At 42.0% G+C, this 22230-nt stretch overlaps 1 protein-coding gene across 3 annotated transcripts in view; it reads left to right on the top strand.

The window, feature by feature from the left end:
• The window catches only part of TRMT9B (tRNA methyltransferase 9B (putative)), a 73486-nt gene that overhangs the window by 44369 nt on the left and 6887 nt on the right, over positions 1–22230 (top strand). For all 3 annotated transcript variants that reach the window (XM_070364204.1, XM_070364206.1, XM_070364205.1), the window contains 2 exons: positions 7232–7386; positions 15921–16094. In XM_070364204.1, the coding sequence (XP_070220305.1) occupies positions 7233–7386; positions 15921–16094 (328 nt within the window). In that variant the 5' untranslated portion in view covers position 7232. The remainder of the gene's footprint in view (positions 1–7231; positions 7387–15920; positions 16095–22230) is intronic.

A 22230-nucleotide genomic window follows, 5' to 3' on the forward strand; every position in this document is an offset into this window, starting at 1 on the left:
GTTTTCAGTTATAAAACTGGGACAATTTTGTGTCTAGGGTATATCTCTGCCTCTGCAAGGGAAGGAAATTAGGAAACACAAAACATGACTGGGAAAGCTTAGTTTTAGCCTTGGGAGCCTCTGAGAGCCTCTTGGCTCTTATCAGGGGATTAGTGATTTATGACCAAATATTGGAGGACCAGTTTATCTGGAGTAAAGCATTGTTGTCTCGCATAGGGAGCTCATTGGTTCTACACATATGTATAAAAGAGAGGTCCAATTTCAGTTCTGCCCTCCAAGAGCTTCTAACCAAGCTGGGAACATACACAGAGTTGAGAGTTCAAGACAGAATCAGGAGAAATGCTCTAAAAGTGACAGCAATAATAAATATGCAATATATAGAAATACTAGGGGAAATGATTATTTTTTATTGATAGCTATCCATAAAGTCTTTACAGAGAAGGGGGAAGCTGAGTTAGACTTCGAAGAGCAGGTTAAGATTTCAGAAGGGAAGCACTACAGATGAGAAATAGCCTGCTGACTTTAGCAAAGACCTGAATGAGGAGCTATAAACAAGGCCCACTCAGGGAAACATGAGTAGAGTTCTTTGGGTGGAGCTGAGAATTTGAGTTGTTGCAGTAAGAGGATATGGCTAGAAAGCCAGACTGAGACCAGGTCCTGGAAGCTTCTGAATGTTGGATGGAAGAGTGTAAGCTTTGTCCGAGAGAGGTCTCTTGAAGGGTTTTCAACAGGGAGAGGAGATGATCAAATGGATATTAGAGGAAAATTATCCAGTACCAGTATGAAAATAGATTCTAAACTGCTTTTCTTGAGTTCTTGGACGGAGATTACAAGCTACTTCCATCAAGCCAAGAAGAGCATCATGCAGTGTGGTCTCTGCAGTCGCCTTTTACTATAGGATATGTCTCCAGCCAGTGAATGTTAACTGAAAAGAGAGCTGCAACCTCCCCACATTATGGCTGTATTAGAGGTGACAGGGGGACAGAGAGACTGACTAGGAAGCTGTAATAACAGCTCAGATACCAGGCTGTGGCCATTAAAAAAAAAAGATGTAGCAGTAGCAAAGATGGCAGCAGTGCAACAATCTGCTCATCTCTTGGGCTGGCACTGGTTCCAACAGGACACTGCACCCCAGTGTTCCGTTTCCAGGGCTCCAACCAGAGTCCTTCCATCTGTGGGAGCCAGGTCCTGCCGGGACTCTGGAGGCCACAGCACCTCTCTTCCACGTGGCACCCCCTAAGGTCCATGCTATGATCATGAAGATGCATTCAAGTCTGAAATAACTAAAGTCCTCTGCCCGCAAAACAAACTCTTCCCCAAGCAAGAAAACCTCAGAAAAGGTAAGACTTAGGAGAAACTGGAGGATATTTCCTCTAGTGATCTGGCTTCAACTATCTCTTGTCAGTTTTCCAGGGGAGAGAGAATGATTTTCTTAGATGAGGTCATGTGTCCACCCCGTCCTACATGACGACAGGCTCCAACATCACTTGGAGTCCAAAGGGAGGTACAATTCCTCAAAGGAAGAGCAGATGGCACAGGTTTTTAGAAGTATTTAATTTCTAAAGTGTCTAGGCCTGTAAATAATGGTCATAAATGCAAGGGCTCAGGCTTGGGGACAGATTACATATTCCCTAGAACCTTATATCTCCAAATGTGTTTCCACTACTACCTGTGACAGATCCTCTTACTTTTCAAACTACATGTTATTGTTAAGTACACACACACACACACACACACAAGTTGACAGAAAGTGCTTTCAGCAACACCTTGATGCCTTCATGCTCTCAGGCCCCCAGACATTAGCATCCTTTCTCCCTGCCTCTCTCCTTTCCTTCCTTGGGTCACAGTATTAATTTTAAAAAGTGGGAGACAGAATTATATTCAGTTTTCTCCCAATTTAGTTCTATCTACAGTAATGAGAAAAATGTTAATGTTTATGAAGGAAAAAACAGGACAAACTTACATAGTAACAAGTGATCTTCTAATAGAACATGGTTGATAGAGTTTACTTTTCCATATCTAGGTAGATAATCCACATCTCATATGATAAGCTGTGTATTGCCCTATTTTTGGCTAAAAACATGCACACTGTCCACCCATCAAGAGCAGTCACTTGGAGACCTGGGCCGGTGCTTCCAGGATCGCAGACACACACTCTGGCTGGTAAAACTTCTGCCCAGAAGTTTTCCTCTGCCCAGATCTTTTCTGATCACGTGTAATGGTCAAAGCACATCCCGTGGCTTTGCCTGAATCAAGCTGGGTGGAGAAGTGTTACCCTAGTTACACGCCCAGAACAGGAAAACCAAATATCTGTGGCCTATTACTGACCATGCTGTAGCTAGAACCAAGAAGCACTGATGCTTCTCTGTTTGGTCCTCTCTCCACGGGGAACACACCAAGCCGCTGACCCCTCCTACTAGCTTCCTAGCACTTTCTCTCCCCTCCTCTGCTCTCCAGGGAACCACTTTCCACTGCACTTGAAATCCAAACTAGTTCTCAGATGTGCAGGGCATCACTTTCTGTGACTTATTCTTCCTTTCAAGTTTGTCAGCATGCAGACTAGGAGCCTGGCTAAAGCAAACCCCACATCCCTAGCTTCAGCTAGTGCTATAGAACCAGTCTTACTAGCTTAGTCATAGGACCAAATTCACAAGGAATCTGCATATATGTATAGTGTAGGAAGGGCTTCCCAGTTTGCATTAATGGTAAAGAACCCGCCTGCCAATGCAGGAGACTTAAGAGATGCAGGTTCCATCCCTGGGTCAGGAAGATCCCTGGAGAAGGGCATGGCAACCCCTCTGGTATTCTTGCCTGGAGAATCCTATGGGTAGAAGAGCCTGGTGGGCTTCAGGCCATAGGGTCACAAAGAGTCGGACATGACTGAAGCAACTTAGCATGCACACACGCACACAGAGGACGAAATATAAATCCACAGAGTGTCAAGAATGTCAAATTGGATGGCCCCAGCTCTGCAAATCAATTTCACAGTTAGCTACATATTCTGCAGAATATAATCTTAAGTGAAAAATACAACAAAACGGATTTATATTGTTCACAAGCTTTCAAACAGCTCTTTGAAGTTACTTGTTTATGGTAGAAGCTGGGAAACATTGGGGAAGAATAACAGAAAGGTCTCCATGTGGTGCTTTTCAAATACTACAGATTCTGAGCTTGCAGATGGAGCCAGCTTGAAGGGAATCAAGCTTGTGTTGACTGTCACTTAATCGGTGTGTGTGCTCAGTTGCTAAGTTGTGTCTGACTCTTTGTGACTTCCTGGACTGTAGCCCACCAGGCTCCTCTGTCCATGGAATTCTCCAGGCAAGAATACTGGAGTGGGTTGCCACTTCCTTCTCCAGGGGAATCTTCCTAACCCAGGGATCGAACCAGGGGCTCCTACGTTTGCAGGCTGATTCTCTACCACTGAGCCACCCGGGAAGCCCTTAACACTGGCAAGTGCAATAAAGCAAAATGTATTTGTTCTACAGTTTTCAAGACTGTACTGCCTAATTGATTCCTTAATGGGGGACAATTTTAAACAGACCTAAGTCTACTGAAATTTTTATTACAGAGAAAAGCATTCAGTGTTTGGGTTTTTCCTCATGTGTAGGCAGTTATAGGCAGCCATATGTTTACTTTGTATTCTAGTTGAGGGTGTAATATAAGCTGCTTCAGTTTGGGTGGAAGTCTTGTCAGACATCACAAATGAGATTTGTACTCTGTTAGAGTTGCCAGATTTTTTGCAGGGACTGTGGGCAGGCCCATAATAGTTAAGGACAAAGTGAAAAGTAAAAGTCACAAAGTCGTGTCTGACTCTTTGCGACCCCATGGACTATGCAGTCCATGGAATTCTCCAGGCCAGAATACTGGAGTGGGTAGCCGTTCCCTTCTCCAGGGAATCTTCCCAAACCAGGGATCGAACCCAGGTCCCCCGCAATGCAAGCAGATTCTTTACCAGCTGAGTCACCAGGAAAGCCCAAGAATACTGGAGTGGGAATCTTCCCAAGCCGGGAATTGAACCAAGGTCTCCTGCACTGGAGGCAGATTCTTTACCAACTGAGCTATCAGGGAAGCCCAATTAAGGATAACCTACTGCTAATTTAAGAGTAAATCCTGAAAAGCTCTTCCTTGCAGTGAAAGGAATGATGGAATGAGAATATCATCATTCTCATCATTTGAGAATATCATCTTATCATCATTCATAAAATAGAGTGAAAGTCTGCCATTTGCAACAACGGGGATATTATGCTTATAATACTCAATGAGAGTATTATGCTTAGTGAAATAAGTCAGACAAAGAAAGATAAATACCATAAGATTTCATGTGGGATCTAAAAAATTAAACAAACAAAAGTACATAACAAAACACACACAAAAAACAGACTCACAGATAGAAAGACCAAACTAGTGGTTAACCCACTCCAGTATTCTTGCCTGGAGAATCCGATGGACAGGGGGGCCTGGCGGCTGCAGTGCTTGGGGTCACAGAAGAGTCAGACACGACTGAAGCGATTAGACAACACAGTGGTTAACAGGAGGGCAAGGGGAGGGCAAGGTAGGGTTATGGAATTAAGAGATACAAACTAGGCATAAAACAGATAAGCAACAAGGTTACACCATAGCACAGGGAAATACAGTCATCATTTCATAACAACTTTAAAAGTATAGTCAATAAAATACTGAATCACTATGTTATGAACCTGAAACTAATCTACTATTGTACATCAACTATACTTCGGTTAGAAAGAGTCGTCAATGGACTGGACGCTGAAGGTGGTGAGCGGGGACTTCCCTGGTGGTCCAGTGGTGAAGACCCCAAGCTCCTGCTGCAGGGGGAATGGGTTCGATCCCTGGTTGGGGAACTCAGATCCTACATGTCACGTACAGTGGCCAGAAAAATTAAAATAAAAAAAATTGGTGGCTGAGATTATGGAAACAATATTTACATGGTCTTTAAGTACCTCTCATCAAGATATTTCTTAAATACAAGGTGAAAGGTGGGCATTTTACAGTGGGGTAACTCCTCAGATGCTATCTGAGCCAAGTGCCTTCTATTCCCCAGAGTGACAGAGACCAGGGGGTGAGGGTGGAGGGAATACAGAGGCTGGCCAAGGACAGCACCTTCTCTTACCACATTCCCATCTGCAAGCTTGTGGGTGTCCAGGGTCCCCTCTTCCCACACTCCTCAGGATATTCTCTTACCCTTTGTAAGAGTCCTTACCCTTTGTAAAAGACTCAGAGTCCACTCTGGTTCTTTTTTTGTTCATTGATTGAAGGTCTGCTGTGTGCCAACTACTGGGGACTTGGCATTAAATCAGATAAGCCCTTGTTACCTAGGCTCTTCCAGTCAAGGCTAGAGAAAAAACACCTAATAGACTTACAGCCCTCAGTAACCACAGAGGACACATGGGACGCAAGAGGACAAGGGGTGGGACTCAGCCAGCTGGTGAGCAGCGGTAGGGCCGAGTGGGTTACTCAGTGATTAAAAACACTTTAATACTGATTGGTACAAAGCCACAGCCTGAGCCCTGGCCGCTGCCCTGGGATATACTCACTCACATGCCACAGGAGAATAATTAAAAGACCAAACCCTAAACAAACAGAAGCCTCGAAGACCTGCTCTTCTACTTTCCCCACTCCTTTTTATTTAAAATTTTTTTCTGCTAAATTTTTGGCTGCACTGGCTCTTCACTGCTGCCTGTGGGTGTTCTCTAGTTTTGGTGAGTAGGGGCTGCTTTCTAGCTGTGGTGCAAGGGCTTCTCGCTGTTGCAGAGTCTGGGCTCCAGGGCACACGGGCTTCAGGAGTTGTGGCACACGGGCTTAGTTTCTCCACTGCATGTGGGATCTTCCCGGACCAGGGACCAAGCCTGTGTCCCCTGCTCTGGCAGGTGGGTTCTTATCCACTGTGCCATCAGGAAAGTCCTCCCCACTGCTCTCTGATTGCCCTTATCCTGCATGGGAGGTCAGAGAAGTCCTTCTGGAAGAGGTGACGGTTGGGCCAAGAATGAATAGAAGTTAGCCAGGAAAGGGACAGAATCTGTAGCAGCCCCTGGATGAGAGAGGGTGCATCAAGTCTGAGAAACCTCGGGTCACTAAGTATGACAGGTGCCCCAACGCTGGGGAAGGAAGGTGAGAAATCGCTGCAAGAGGTAAGTGAAGGCCAGATCAGAAAGAGCCATGGATACCCTCCTGAGACACCCGGCCTTGAGCAGACAAGTGATAAAATGCCTTTGAAGAAGTCTAAGATAGGGAGCAATGGCAACCCACTCCAGTACTCTTGCCTGGAAAATCCCATGGGAGGAGCCTGGTAGGCTACAGTCCATGGGATCGCAAAGAGTTGGACACGACTGAGTGACTTCACTTTCACGCATTGGAGAGGGAAATGGCAACCCACTCCAGTGTTCTTGCCTGGAGAATCCCAGGGACGGGGGAGCCTGGTGGGCTGCAGTCTATGGGGTCACACAGAGTTGGACACGACTGACGCGACTTACCAGCAGCAGCAGCAAGATAGGGAGCAGCACAGTTTTATGTTTTTAGAAAAACAGTTGTGGCATAACTGAAGCAAAGAGACTGAAGGGACAAAATAAAAAAAAAAACCCATTTACAGGTGGTTGAAGTAACTGAAACAAGAAATGAGGTCTTTTCTAAGAATCAGTAGGATGTAAAGAAAATGGTTGGAATCCAAAGACATTCAAAAGGTAGAATCAATCGGGCTTTGTGATTGGCCTGGAGTTGCAAAATGCATGCTATAAAATTTTTGTCTCTTTAGCATCCAAGAGAAGAGCTTTATCCAAAGTGAACCACTGCTAAGACCTTTGTACATGTTTCCAAAATTAAGGACTCATCTTGCACAGAAACACATTACAGTTAGCTCATTCCCAAATGACTGTTTTCTGAAGTTGTACAGCTAAGAGCGATGCATCTGCTAGTCTTTCAACAACGCTGGTGAGGTTCCGGTGAAGGCTGTGTTCTTTGCAGTTTGTAAGAGAGGGAGGGGACATATGTATACCTCTGATTGATTCATGTTGATGTTTGGCAGAAACCAACACAATTCTGTCAAGCAGTTACCCTTCAATTAAAAAGTAAATATTTAAAAAAAAAAGAAAAAGAAAAGATAAAAACAGCATAACCCTGGCAGTCGTTAAGTTCCCATTTTAGGAAACCTGCATCTCCGTCAGCCATTTCCGGTGCCCGCTCTGAACCGCATCCCCTGGCATGGCCCCGCTCTCCCCAGGATGGACCATGCAGCCGCCCAGCTGGAGAAGCAGCACGTGCATGATGTGTACGAGAGCACCGCGCCCTACTTCAGCGACCTGCAGAGCAAAGCCTGGCCCCGCGTCCGCCAGTTCCTCCAGGAGCAGAAGCCAGGCAGTCTCATCGCTGACATAGGTAACCTGGCGGGGCCACGCAGTCTGATGTATATATACTCCATCGTGCCTTTCCTTTTCAGATTCATTTTTCATCTCTGTTCTAACTGGAAGTCTGAAACCGTGTCCTTGGCACGTTAGCACCTAGAATATTCACTTTATAGCAGAAATTCATGAGGTCTCACAAGAAAGTAGAAAAGTTCCCCGAATTAACATTTAGACAGAGGTGGTCTTCTCAGAGCCTTTGTGCGTATCCTTTCACAAAATCAACCTGACCTTGGCTGAATCTGCCTGGAATGAAATGGCCGCTTGTGAATCTGACCACTTTAAATGTAGATTCCTTCACATTTGTGAGTACAGTGTTTTGGTGGCTCACCTTGAGGGGCTCCCATGCCTTCTACAGAAGAGCCAGAATTGTGTATATAAAAGAGGTTCTACCTGGCATCCCTGGTAGCTCAGACAGTTAAGAATCTGCCTGCAAAGCAGGAGACCTGGGTTCGACCCCTGGGTCAGGCAGATCCCCTGGAGAAGGGAGTGGCTATCCACTCCAGTATCCTTGCCTGGGAAATCCCATGGACAGAGGAGCCTGGAGGGCTACAGTCCACAGGGTCACAAAGAGTTGGACACAACTGAGTGACTAACATACACTCAAGAAGCCCTATCACCTCTTATGAATCTCAGGAATTCTTTCCCTTAACTATTCTGTAGGTGCTTTATTATTAGAACATGAATTGGATCATATCTTCATAATCCCTGATTTGCTGGGAAGTTTTCGGCTCAGTATGTTTTGGAATCTAGAAGTGGTAGCCACAGCCCAGGAGAGCTCAGATTAAGTTTTAAGACAAGGTATGATCCCACTGGAAGCATTCCCACCTAAATCTGCTCTCTAGCAACTGCACGCACACAGGACCTGTATGAATCCTAAGTCTGGAGTCACAAGTTCTGTTTAATTTGACATTCAATCAAAATGCTGGTAAGAGAAATAGATGTGCCCAGGGCTTTCAGCTTGTTAAAGATGGTGTGAGCAGGGCAGAATTTGAAGAAGGGGTACATGTCATGTAGAAGTGGAGAATCTTTAAAAATATCTCTATTTTGTTAACTTAAAAAAAACAAAACTGGTTTCAGAAGATGCTGTGGGTTTGGAACTCTTACCACTCATAATATAAGCAAAGTACCAGGATCTTAAATCAATTGGGATGAAAAGGTTTGGAAACAACAGAATGTATATGCTACTTTCTCATGAAAAAAAGTGCGTGTTAGTTGTTCAGTCGTGTCTGACTTTTTGCGATCCCATGGACCGCAGCCCACCAGGCCCTTTTGTCCATGGAATTGGACAAATTCCATGGGGGATTTTCCAATAATTGGGGGATAATAATTGGGGGATCTTCCCAATGCAGGGATTGAACCTGGATCTCCTACATTGCTGGCAGATTCTTTACTGTCTGAGCTACCAGGGAAGCCTGATTATATCTTACATCAAAAATTCCAAATGGAGCAAAGATTTAAATATAAGAAAATAAAGTGATTAAAGGGCTAGAGGATGACTATGTTATTTTTTAAAATATTCTCAAAAGCAAAAGGCCTCTCCATGCATGACACAAAACAAGTCAGAAACCATGAAAGAAAATACAATTGATTGTCGTTATCTACAGAAGTCAGATTCTATAAAGCTCCTGTGAACCCAGAATTAGTGAACACTGAATTGGCGCCCCAAGGGGAAATACAGGATTAGGTTCCTATGAGCCTGTGGTCACAATATTTTTGTCAACTGATCAACACCTAATCTTGTTTCACGTGTGTTTCTGTTTAAAGACACTCATGCACTGTCAGTACAGGCTCTGGCATTCCAAAAGAACGTTAGCAAATAGATGGGCATGCAAATACTGAGTCTGTGAGTAAGGAAGATTGGCTGCATTTGGTATTTTTGACTGCATAAAATGTAAAAGGTTCTACAAGGCAAAAATCTAGACATAAATATAAGGGAAGTAAAAAACCAAAATCAAACTAGGTAAAACTAAGTGTAACATATCTGATAGGAAAAAAAGTAATTTTCTTAACCAACAGAACCTTCTTCAGAGTCAATATGAAAAAGATCAATAACTCCCAATGATGAAACCATATGAGTAAACAGTTTGAATATTAGGGGAATACAAATCGCTTAAATTTTTTTGATAGGTAATCCACTTAAATGGCTTAGTAACAAAGGTACATAAAAATGTATAGTAAGAATTATCTTCCCATCGCAGCTCCCAGCACCAAGTAATCCACATCAGAGGCACTATGCTCTTAGGTTCTCGTTTAATCTTGAGATACTTCACATAAATATAAGCATATTTGTGCATGTAAGTGTGTGCCTGGGTAGACTTACCTTTTTCAATTATACAAATTAGTATGTTATACAGACTGCTATACAGCTTGCTTTTGTCTCTTTTTGTATATTGAGATCAAAAGAATCCCCCTGGAATGTAGGAGACATAGGAGATGTGGGTTTGATCCCTGAGTCAGGAAGGTCCCCAGGAAAAGGGAATGGCAATCCACTCCAGTATTCTTGCCTGGAGAATCCCACGGACAGAGGAGCCTAGCAGAGTACAGTCCAAAGGGTTGCAAAGAGTTGGACGCGACTGAGCACAGCACAGCATAGCGTTTGTTCTTATATAGCTATTGAGTATGAAAGTTGCGTAGCTTTCTATGCTAATAACACCACACGAACAGACATGTATGTTGTTTGCTACATTTTGCTACTACGAATTACAGCACAAATAATAATCTTTAAGGATCCCTGTGCAAATCAATTTAGTAAATGTTATTTTGTGTGCTCAGTAGCTCAGTCCTGTCTGATTCTTTGTGACCCCATGGACAGTAGCCCATCAGACTCCTCTGTCCATGGAATTTTCCAGGCAAGAATACTGGAGCAGGTTGCCATTTCCTCCTCCAGGGTGTCTTCCCAGCCCAGGGATCGAAACTGTGTCTATTGTGTCTCCTGCACTGGCTGGCAGATTCTTTACCACTGCGCTTAGAAATCCAAATGTTATTTTACTCATCTGTATCTTCTGACTTTTATGTTATTTATAGTTTTTTACTACTCAATAGTAGGATTATTTTAATTACACAACGAAAGATAAGTTTAAAAATAAAATTGAAATTAAGAAAAATCAATAAAAAGGAAAGAATCCAAAGGCATTAGTAGAGAAAAGGAAGGAGAACAATACTGTTAGTCACTCAGTTGTGTCCGGCTCTTTGTGACACAATGGATTGTTGCCCTCCAGGCTCCTCTGTCCATGGGATTCTCCAATCAAGAATACTGGAATGGGTTGCCATGTCCTACTCCAGGGGATCTTCCCAACCCAGGGATTGAGCTTGTGTCTCTCACATTGCAGGTGGATTCTTTACCACTGAGCCACCAGGGAAGCCCATAGAACAACAGAACTATCCTCCAAAGGAAATACTTTTTCTTTCTAGGTTTTCCACTTAGTTAAAAAAATCAAGTCTATGTTGGCTAGTTTGACTGGTATTTAGATTAGCAATTTGTAATTAATGATTTGGGCTTCCCTCACAGCTCAGTTGGTAAAGAATCCACTGGCAATGCAGGAGACCCCGGTTCGATTCCTGGATCGGGAAGATCCGCTGGAGAAGGGATAGGCTACCCACTCCAGTATTGATGATTAATAAAACTTTGCATAGGTAACAAGCATGCAAGGTAACTGGGCTCCAGTTGCCCACACTGGCATTCTCTACCTGCTATGCTATTTTAGTGGTGCAACTGTTTATTGGCTAAATTTTATTAAGCACATCACCCTGTTCCCCAGAGAAGCTGATCTGCTGAGGTGTGTGATGACGATTCCTGATGGGAACTATGTCTTCAGGGAGGGATCAGGAATGAAGGGAGAGCAACTGTGTCTAAATATAAAGAGCGCTGAAGATTCAAAGACAGCAGAAATGAAAGTACCCTCAGGAAATACTGTGGCTTGTACAATGAAGGCAACCTTTTCCTGAAATGGGCTACTAACTTAAGGCCATTAGAAGAGGGTACATGCCAGGGATAAACTGGGAGACTGGGACTGACATATGCACCCTACTATATACAAAATAGAGAACTAATAAGAACCTGCTGAGTAGAGCACAGGGAGCTCTACTCAATAATCTGTAATAATTGATATGGGAAAGAATCTAAAAAGAAGAGGGGATATATGTATATGTATAACTGATTCACTTCGCTGTACACCTGAAACTAACACAACATTGCAAATCATCTGTTTTCCAATAAAAAATAAATAAAACAAAACCATATTTGGCTAACCAATCCCTTTTAGTATAACCTTCAGTTCAGTTCAGTTGTCACTCAGTCGTGTCCGACTCTTTGCGACCCCATGAATCACAGCATGCCAGGCGTCCCCGTCCATCACCAACTCCCAGAGTTCACTCAGACTCACGTCCATCGAGTCAGTGATGCCATCCAGCCATCTCATCCTCTGTCGTCCCCTTCTCCTGCCCCCAATCCCTCCCAGCATCAGAGTCTTTTCCAATGAGTCAGCTCTTCACATGAGGTGGCCAAAGTACTGGAGTTCCAGCTTTAGCATCATTCCTTCCAAAGGAATCCCAGGGCTGATCTCCTTCAGAATGGACTGGTTGGATCTCCTTGCAGTCCAAGGGACTCTCAGGAGTCTTCTCCAACACTTTATCCTTATATATAAAACTCGTATTTCTCTCAACTCAACAAAGTCTTAAACTGATAAATTATGAATAGACTATAATATTTAAAAAGAACATGGTACATGGTGGGTGTTCTTTGGGTTAAAATCTTTACTTTTATTAGTTTAGAAGCAAAATAAAGACTAGAGCTATACTCCTTTCTGAGCAAGGTGACCTTTTTACCTGACATCAGAGACAACTATCCTAACAGGATTGAAATTTTTATTTTTGTACACTTATGTGTACATAAACTAAAACTAATTTTCAATAATCAAAGTTCCTCTTTGCCTTTTAACTCTCAATTATTTTTCCCATATTCTGTGGTCAGACTTATTTTGCTAAGTCATTCTCTAATTACCATTTCTTCTCTGAGTCAATAAAAATTTAGAGTTCCTACTAAGGGGCAGGCACCATGCCTACAGAGCAAAACATATTCCCTCATCTCTGACTTCTAAAGGTTTAGGAGAAATAAATAGGCTGTATTCTTCCTTTTCCCAAAGGAAAAGAGAATTCTCTTTCAGAGAAGGTCTTAGCCAAAAAAAAAAAAAAAAAACACTTCAATTTAAAAAATGTAGCTCTTTCTGCAAACTTCGGCGGGAACATTCAGATTAATTATTTCTAGCAAGTACTTACTCACCATGGGCCAAAACATCTTGCTGAACTGAGGCAATTATCTGTTTTCTTCCTTAGCTCTACTGTGGTGCAGAATACGGAATAGAGGGGGACGGAAGCACGCAGACACCTGCTATTGTCGCTCTGCAGGAGGTTATCATTTAATGAGATTTTGTAAAGGAGCATGACTGCTGTGTACAGGAGCTGCCAAATCAAAAGTGTTCTGATTTACTTCTTGTTTGTTTAAGATAATGGGGTGACTAGGCTTGGCAGTATTCTTCATTTCCTCATTAGGATAAAATCTCCCCTCTCTAGCACCTCCATGTCTGCACTTAGGAAACAGATAATTACGCTGTATTCAGGAGTCCCATTACTATCCTTAAAAATGAATGCCATGTTGGACGAATTGGGAGGGCAGCACAGACCCACATACACTATGATGTGTAAAATAGAGAGCTAGTGGGAAGCTGCTGGATATCCCAGGGAGCTCAGCTCAGTGCCCTGTGATGACCGAGAGGCTTGGGGTTGGAGGGAGGTCCAGGAAGGAGGGGATATGTGTATACTTATAGCTGAGTCACTTCGTTGTACAGCAGAAACTAACACATTGTAAAGCAATTCAATTTAAAAGAGAAAAGGTATTCATAACAACAACAAAAAAGAAGAATGCTGTTAGAAATGAACATGAGGGAATTCCCTGGTAGTCCAGTGATTAGGACTCGGTGCTCAGGGTTCAATTCTGGTCAGGGAACTAAGATCCCTGCAAGCAGAAGAACACAGCATCCCCCCCACACACACCAAGAAATGAATATGGGATAGATCAAGGGCATCAGGGGCACTGGAAACACTTCAGGAGATGATAAGATTTAAGAAGACCTCAGTTTCCTCATTGCTACCAGATGCTCTCTGAACACATCCCTCTAGCTCTCACATTCCATGAAGCTGTTTTTATTAGTATCTTGGAAGTAATTTCCCCTTTTATTTTTCTAAATGTATCCCCTGAGCCAGTTCAAAACAGCAGAAAAATTTACAAGATTATTTTTCTTAAAATACGAGCATTATCTTTGAAATGCTTTGGATTTCAATTTTAAAATACTTTATGGGTTATATTTTCCCCATGATTGCTCTCACATATTGGATCCTTTTTCTCAAAAGCATTCTTAGGGAGTATGGCTATGAGATCTAAAACATTTCTAAGACCTCAATCATTTACACTGAAACAATAAAGTTGGAAATCTTATTTTTTATTCACAAGCTCTCCACTGTCTCAGCTGGCATTGGCGAATCTTAATTATGTTTTTAGTGTCTCATATAATTTTGAATAGCTCCTATTTAGGAGTTATCATCAAAGAGTGTTGTGATGTATTTCAAAAGCAGCAACGGAATCATCTTTGAATAGTGGTAGCTATCTTTTAGGCAAAAAAATCTACAGCCAATGCCAGTAGGCAGGGATATAAGCTCTAATGAGCTTATGAGATCTTTAAATATTTCTGAAAAAAGAAATAGATGATATGTCTGCACTAGAACAGAGTACTAGGCACTAGACCACGGAAGGTTTTGTTTCAAGATGACCATTTCTTTATGTCACTAGCTTCTTCAGGATAGTATCAGGGAAATCTGACTGATCTAAATCTATGTGCTGTGTTAACCCTGAATTATCTGGGTCTCTGCCACCGGAAAGCGAATGTCAAAACTGGTCTAAGAAAAAAATGGTTCTTTGTTAGAGGACTTCCCTGGTGGTCCAGTGGTGGAGAATCTGCCTGCCAGCGCAGGGGATGCAGGTTTGATCCTTGGTCCAGGAGGACCCCACATGCCGCAGGGCAAGCCATCAGCGCTGAGCCGGTGCTCTAGAGCCCGGGAGCTGCCACGAGAGAAGCCAGCAAGCGAGAGGCCAGCGCAGGGCAACGAAGACTGGCCCCCACTCTCCGCAACTGGAGAAAGCCCGCGCTCAGTGACCAAGAGCCAGCACAGCCATAAGTGAACAAAGAAGTTCTTTTAAAAATAAACTTACAAGAGCTAGCACTGACAACAGATTGGATAAAAAGATACTGAAACCCTTTTTTCATTCAAATTTTAAATTTCTGAAAGGCCCATTCCATTGTATAACTTATTTTATAATTTGTTATAGAAGTTGAAAAGTTGTTACATAGTGGCAAGTGGTAAGAAGTTTCGATAACACAAGACTAAATGCCCAGAACACATAAATCTAGAGAAAAATGTATGTGAAAGTAACTTATAAAGAGACTGGACCCTATCACTAGAATACTAGGGAACTATTATTATTAATAATAGGATGAATAATAATAGCACTACTATTATTAATAATATTATTAATAATATTATATATTAATATTTAATTATATTTAAATAATAATACTAGGAACTATTACTATCTGCTGGGGGCCAGCTGATGTTTCTTGCTGTCATGTTAAGAAACCCCTATGGACATGACCTTATTAAATAGTCAATAAATAATGTTTCCTTTTCCCACTTCCATTTCCTTTTCTCTATGTACTAACATGTCCTGCTCTCTGAGGCTTTTCGCTTGTGTGCACCTTCAGTCCATGCTGGGTTCTGTCTTGGTCAGTGAGGCAGACCTCATTTTATTGCACTTCCCAGATACTGTATTGTGTTTGGCACCAACTGAAGGTTTGTGGCAACCTGGCCTTGAGCGAGTCTACTGGCGCCATTTTTCCAAGAGCATTTGCTCACTTTGTGTCTCTCTGTCACATTGTGGTGATTCTCCCTGTATTTCAAAGCCTCCACCAGAAGAAACATTTATGACTTGCTGAAGGCTCAGATGATGGTGAACATTTTTCAGCAATACACTATTTTAAAAATGAGGTATGTACATGGTTTTTGTAGACTTAATGCTGCTGCACGCTGAAAAGACTACAGTGTAAACACCATTTCTAAATGCACCAAGAGGCCAAAAAAATGTCGCATGACTCACTTTATTGCAACACTTGCTTTAAAGCCATGGTCGGGAATGGAACCCGAAATATCTCCAAGGTTGGCCTGTATCAAAGTTATGGCTATTCCCTAAGACAAAGTATGGAGAAGGCAATGGCACCCCACTCCAGCACCCTTGCCTAGAAAATCCCATGGGCGGAGGAATCTGGTGGGCCGCAGTCCAGAGGGTCGCACAGAGTTGGACACGACTGAAGCGACTTAGCAGCAGCAGCAGCAAGACAAAGTAACCGACAGTACTGCATTTTCCACTAAGGATAGCATGTAACACAGATTTTTCCCTTACAGGTTGTGGGACTGGAAAGTATCTGAAAGTGAACAGCCAGGTACATACCCTGGGCTGTGACTACTGTGCACCACTGGTCGAGATTGCCCGGAGCAGAGGCTGTGAAGTCATGGTGTGTGACAACCTTAACCTCCCCTTCAGGGATCAGGGCTTCGATGCCATCATCTCCATAGGCGGTAAGGCAACCCCATCACAGGGTCGCTCTTCACCGTGAGAATAACGCTACCTGGTTGAGGACACTCTCACAACTCAACAGCCATGCTTTGCAGAAAGATCCATGTAATTCATTTTATCTAATTTTTAAAAAAGCATTTCAACTGAATTATTTAATTTCAAGTGTCCTTACAGTGGTACATGAGATTCTTTTATCTAGTTTAACCCTCAAACTGTTGCTTTCCTCTTTTGGACGACTCATTCCAGTTTCTTCCACTTATGAATGACAAACTATTAGGCTTGTACTCATTGAAAACAGTACTTTGCTCTACTGAAATGAAGCCAGCTTCTTACAACGTGAATTAGATCTCTAGAAGTCATACTACTTTTTTCAGCCCACAAGTGTGGCCTTTACTAGCAGAATATTCTAAGAGTAACGCACTGACTGTCACTGGAAGGATGTCACCAACCTGCCACTCATGGTACAGAAGTCTCTGGGGAAGACAGCCCCACCTGGTCCCAGACTGCACTGGAGTTACATTGCCCCCTCGTTCTCTCACTGTCAGAGATCATTCAAAAATCTAGGGAATACACCTGTCATATTCTCCCAACAAGTGTGCCCATAAAATACACATGCCAAAAATGAAAAGAAACAGCAAAAATCCATGCCTGAGATATGTACAGATAAGGCTCATTTTCCTAGAAGAGGAAATGGCAACCCACTTCAGGATTCTTGCCTGGAAAATCCCATGGACAGAGGAGCCTGACAGTCCATGGGGTCGCAAAGAGTCGGACACAACTGAGTGACTGAGCACAAGGCTCATTTTACCCAATACATGTATTCCTGAAACCTAGTATGTTAGTCATATTTAAATATGCTAGAGAATCATGCTATGTAAGGGAATATCATGGCAAATTCTTTTTCAAAGTGAGAAATCTCGTGCAAGGCAAATTATTTCCTCCAACACACTTTTAAAATAATTAACATATTTGAATATAACAAGCTTTATCAAAGCAAGGTGAGTCTATACAAAACTGCTAGATATTAATAAACATATAGAATACGACTATTTTCTCTCTCCTGAAATAAACAAGAAATCAACTTATTCACACTAATTGGGAACTGTATATCTGCAAAGTGAGGGGATGCAGACCTGGATGTCATGACCTTGGAACCAGTTAGGACTGGCAAGAGATGGTTGTCATGGAAACCTGCTCTTTGACAGCCCTACTTCTCTGCTTTTGAAACTGTTAACTCCATTTGGTTGTAAGAATTAAGAGAAGGGATTCTTGTTGAACCAAGAAACACTACACTGTCCTCTGAATCTTCAGTAGGAAGAAAGTTTTTGGTCTGGTCATGCCACCTGAAGAACTAGAAACTGCAGCAAGGTCAGAGAAGTGCTTGCTCTTCTTTTGTTTACTTTAGTTGTAGAATTTCTACTGCCAGCAACCTACAAATATGCTGTGCTGCTGAACCACCGCTGGGGTGTGGGACTACTGACCAACTCTGCTCTTTCAGAAAATGCTCCATGTTGTACATTGTTGAGTCCTTCTTTTCATCCAGCTGAAGTCTCCTGCCCGAAGATGAGATGAGAACAGCTGGCTGCCATCTTCCAGTGAAAAACGCTTCCTTCAGTGGAAACCCAGCATGTGTTTTTATGAACTGTGGTCATTTTCCAGTTAGTTTTTACATTTAGAACTAGGAGAAATTTCACTAAACTGTCTCTCCTATGTCCACATAGATTTACTTCCCTATTTAGAATGCTGTATGTTGGCATTTCTTGCTTAACATGAAGAAATATATTTTTACTATTTTTAAATATATAAATATATATTTTCCATGTCTCTTAATAATAATCTGAGAGGGTAAGCATCAAACCCAATTAGACATTCCTTATGTTTTACTGACAGATAACAAAAAGAAACAGTCTTTCTACTTACTTTTAGAATAGGATGATAAAATTTTTATAAAAATTTGTCCATATATTGAAATGGGGTAAACCAACTTTTCATGCCAGTGGGTCTCAACTTGAGATTATATTGTACCCCACTCTCAGGGGATATTTGTCAACGTTTGGAGGGATTTTTGGTTGTCACAACTGAGCGTTGTTATGTTCAACTGTTGTCTACTTGGTCCCCACTGCCTTGCAATAAAGAATTATCCAGCTTGTTTAAAAATGCCAATAAAAAAATAAAAATAAAAATAAATAAATAAAAATGCCAATAGTGCTGAGGTTGTAAAATTCTGCTTCTACTGTGTTTCCCCTGGGAGCAATGGTTCTGTATTTGTTAGTTCAGTGTTCACAGGACATTATAGAACATAATTTCTGTGAATAATTAGAATTGATTGTATTCTTGTGTTTTGACTGTGAGAGGAGAAAAAAGCATCATTAAAATAGGATGATTTTAATACAGTAATGTCTTTTTAGCAGACTTTATAGGCCTTTATAGACTTTATAGGTTCAGCAGCACAGCCTGTTGTAGGTTGCTGGCCGTAGAAATTCTACAACTGAAGTAAACAAAAGCAGAGCAAGCACTTCTCTGACCTCTCTGCAGTTTCTAGTTCTTCAGGTGGCATGACCATACCCTACTAAACCCATGGATTCCGAATACTTATAGTCAAATGAGACACACCTGAAAAATTAAATAACAATACATCATAAAATACCAAGATATAACAGGACTTTTAAGATGACTATGTGTAACCTCATATGATTCTGGAATCCAGTCACTGAATTCGACCTACCCATGTGTTCAATCAACACCCTATCCTACAGGAAACATACACCAAGTGCTACTTTTGCCTTTAAATTATGATTTTTAAACAACAAGGGACTTCTCTATTCTTTAAAATTCAACACAGTTTCCTGACATTGCTAATTCATATAAATACATCTTTAAGTCCCACTTATTTACAATGTTTCTTAATAGAATATGTGTGTATAGGCATGTATAATACATTTTATATGCACTGTAAGTTTTTCTTTTTCTAAAACATCTGGCTTAAAAGTTACTTAGTATTATATGTTAAATATATAAAAGATTCAGATATTTCCTGGGTGAAATTATGGTATTAAAATGGATTATCACATAAGCAATATTAAGGAATGAAAAGTGTAAAGATATTCTTCCTTAAAAGCAAAACTTCTGAAGCCAAGAATCCTAAAGTGTTGAAGGCCTATAAAGTCTGCTAAAAAGACACTGCTGTATTAAAATCATCCTATTTTAATGGTGTTTTTTCCCCTCTCACAGTCAAAACACAAAAACACAGTCAATTCTAATTATTCACAGAAGTTATGTTCTATAATGTCCTGTGAACACTGAATTAACAAATACCGAACCATTGCTCCCAGGGGAAACACAGGATTAGGTTCTTGTGAGCCTCTGGTCACAATATTTTTATCAATTAATCAACAGAGAAATCATGAACAAAAACACAAAAATGCAAAACACACGGCACTAAATAGACCGTGAAAAGGACACTTGTTGACACTACGAGAGCTGAGACAGGAACGGATCAGCTCCTCCTCAGACCCCAGCTGGGAACACGTGCCTTGGGAAGCTCAACTTTTGGGTTGTTCTATGCACGTCAAGGAATGACCACAAAAATGCTGAGCATACAGACTTCTGAAGTTATAAAAAAATTTTAGCAAGTGAGCAAATTTGTGGATACAGAATCCACAGGTGATAAGGATCAACTATGTTTAGAAAACACACCCATGGAAGTTTCAGGGTGAATTAGGTGCAAGATATGGGAGATATTAACGACCAGGAGTAGTCACAGATCTGAATGTCAGTGCTCTCCTAAATCTGACTCAATCCTGACTTCTCTGCCCCCTTTTGGCTCATTGACCAAGACACTACTCAAGAAGTGTAAGCTCTGGGGGGGACTTTCTTGGTGGCCCAGTGGTTAAGATTCTGCACTCCCAATGCAGGAGGCCTGGGTTGGAGCCCTGGGTGGGGAACTAAGATCCCATAGGCCCTGCTTGCTGCATGGTGTGGCCAAAAAATAACAAAAATTTAAAAAGACATCAATAAATTAAAAAAAAAAAGAGTGTAAGCTTTCAAACTGACCTTTGCAAAGGGCTCATTCTTCACTGTCACTAGCCTGACACCTAGTGAAGTAAAGTGATCAGTCAACAATCACAAAGCTGGTCACTGCTAGATCCAGGACAAAATATACTGGTGTCTTGTTCTCTAAATGCATCTGAGGGTCTCCCTGGTGGCTCAGTGTAAAGAATCGCCTGTCAGTGCAGGAGACACAGGTTTGATCCCTGATCTGGGAGGATCCGACATGCCAGGGAACTAAGCCCATGCGCCCCAACTACTGAGTCTGTGCTCTAGAGCCCGGGCGCTGCGACTACTGAGCCCGTGTGTCGCAACTGCTGAAGCCGCAAGGCCTGGAGCCTGTGCTCTGCGACAAGACCACTGCAACAAGCGGCTTGCGCACTGCGACCAGAGAGTGGCCACAGCTAGAGAAAAACCCATGCAGCAACGAAGACCCAGCACAGCTGTAAATAACTAACTTAAATGCATTTGAACCTTGGGCCTCTAGGTTCCTGCATGGTATAGGAAGAGAAACCAGGGTTTGTGCTCTGCTGATGGGAAAGCAAACCTGATTGGGAACAACACAAAGTGTGCCTCCTGGATAATCTTGCTTTGACAGCTTTATCTATATAATAATCTCACTTTAGACATTTACTAGCTCTCTGTGCCGTGTAAACTAAAGAGGTTTATTTGTACCTCTGCATTATGCTAAGGTTATAGGCGCTGTTTCAGCCGCTCTACTCACATCTGAGCAGCAATGTCCAGACTCTCTTTAGAGCCAATTTCCTACCTGAAATAAGTGATAAGCTTGTGTGAGGAAAAATAATGTGATGTTTTTTCTTAACACAGTGTGATTAAACTCTAGGAGCTCACAGACTGTGGCTGCTGCTAAGTCACTTCAGTCGTGTCTGACTCTGTGTGACCTCATAGATAACAGACTAGTACTTTCTAAATCCTGTTTGATAAAAATGCATCTAATAACCCCCCTAAGACTAGATACAGGCAATCCCACTTGACTCTCATTTTAACTTGCAAAGAACTGCAAGTAAAACAGTGACCGGTAAGTTGCTTTTTCTTAAGTAAATACAATTTCATATTATATTATTAAAAATTATAAGGAATCATTTGGTTTGGAGGTTGGATGGCTTACCTTTGCATTTTCTAAACAGAAATGTTTTTTTAACATTTTCTCTACTTACACTTGCTTATTAACCAACTGTATTAATCAACCAGTGGTGTCAATCTTGTGATGCTTCAGAAGTACAAATCATTCATTAAAACAAGTTATTTCATAGAATTCTACTAGGGAACATTTACCTAACTTAGGGTTAGCTCTCCCTTTCAAATTGTATTAATTCACACTGGTCGTTCTTCTGGCTAATGAAATTCACAGGATTTTAGAACTGGAAGAGGCCTTACAGATTGTTTATTCTAGGTGTCTTCTTATACATGAAGAGACAGAGTCCAGAGAAGTTACATAAGTGTCCAAGATTAGTTGCCAATGGCACCCCACTCCAATACTCTTGCCTGGATAACCTCATGGACAGTGGAGCCTGGTAGGCTGCAGTCCATGGGGTCACTAAGAGTCAGACATGACTGAGCGACTTCACTTTCACTTTTCACTGTCATGCATTGGAGAAGGAGATGGCAACCCACTCCAGTGTTCTTGCCTGGAGAATCCCAGGGACGGTGAAGCCTGGTGGGCTGCCGTCTGTGGGGTCGCACAGAGTCGGACATAACTGCAGCGACTTAGCAGCAGCAGCAGCAGCAGCTGTCTAATAAGCAGAGGCATCTCATTTTGTTGCACTTTGCGGACACTGCGTTTTTACAAATGGAAGGTTGGGGCAACCTTGCACTGAGCCTGTTGTCTATTGGCGCTGTTCTGCCAACAGCGTTTGCTCACTTTGGGTCCCTGTGTCACATTTTAGTAACGTTTTCAACTTTCTCATTATCATTATCTTTGCGTGGTGACCTGTGATCTTGGGTGTACTGCTGCAAAAAGATTATGACTTACGGAAGGCTCAGGTGATGGTTAGCAGTTTTTAGCAATATTTTTAAATTAAGGTACATACATTGTTTTTTAGTGCATAATGCTAGTGCACACTTAACTGA

The sequence above is a fragment of the Bos mutus genome, chromosome 27 (assembly GCF_027580195.1).
Source record: "Bos mutus isolate GX-2022 chromosome 27, NWIPB_WYAK_1.1, whole genome shotgun sequence".
Classification (NCBI taxonomy): Eukaryota; Metazoa; Chordata; class Mammalia; order Artiodactyla; family Bovidae; genus Bos; species Bos mutus.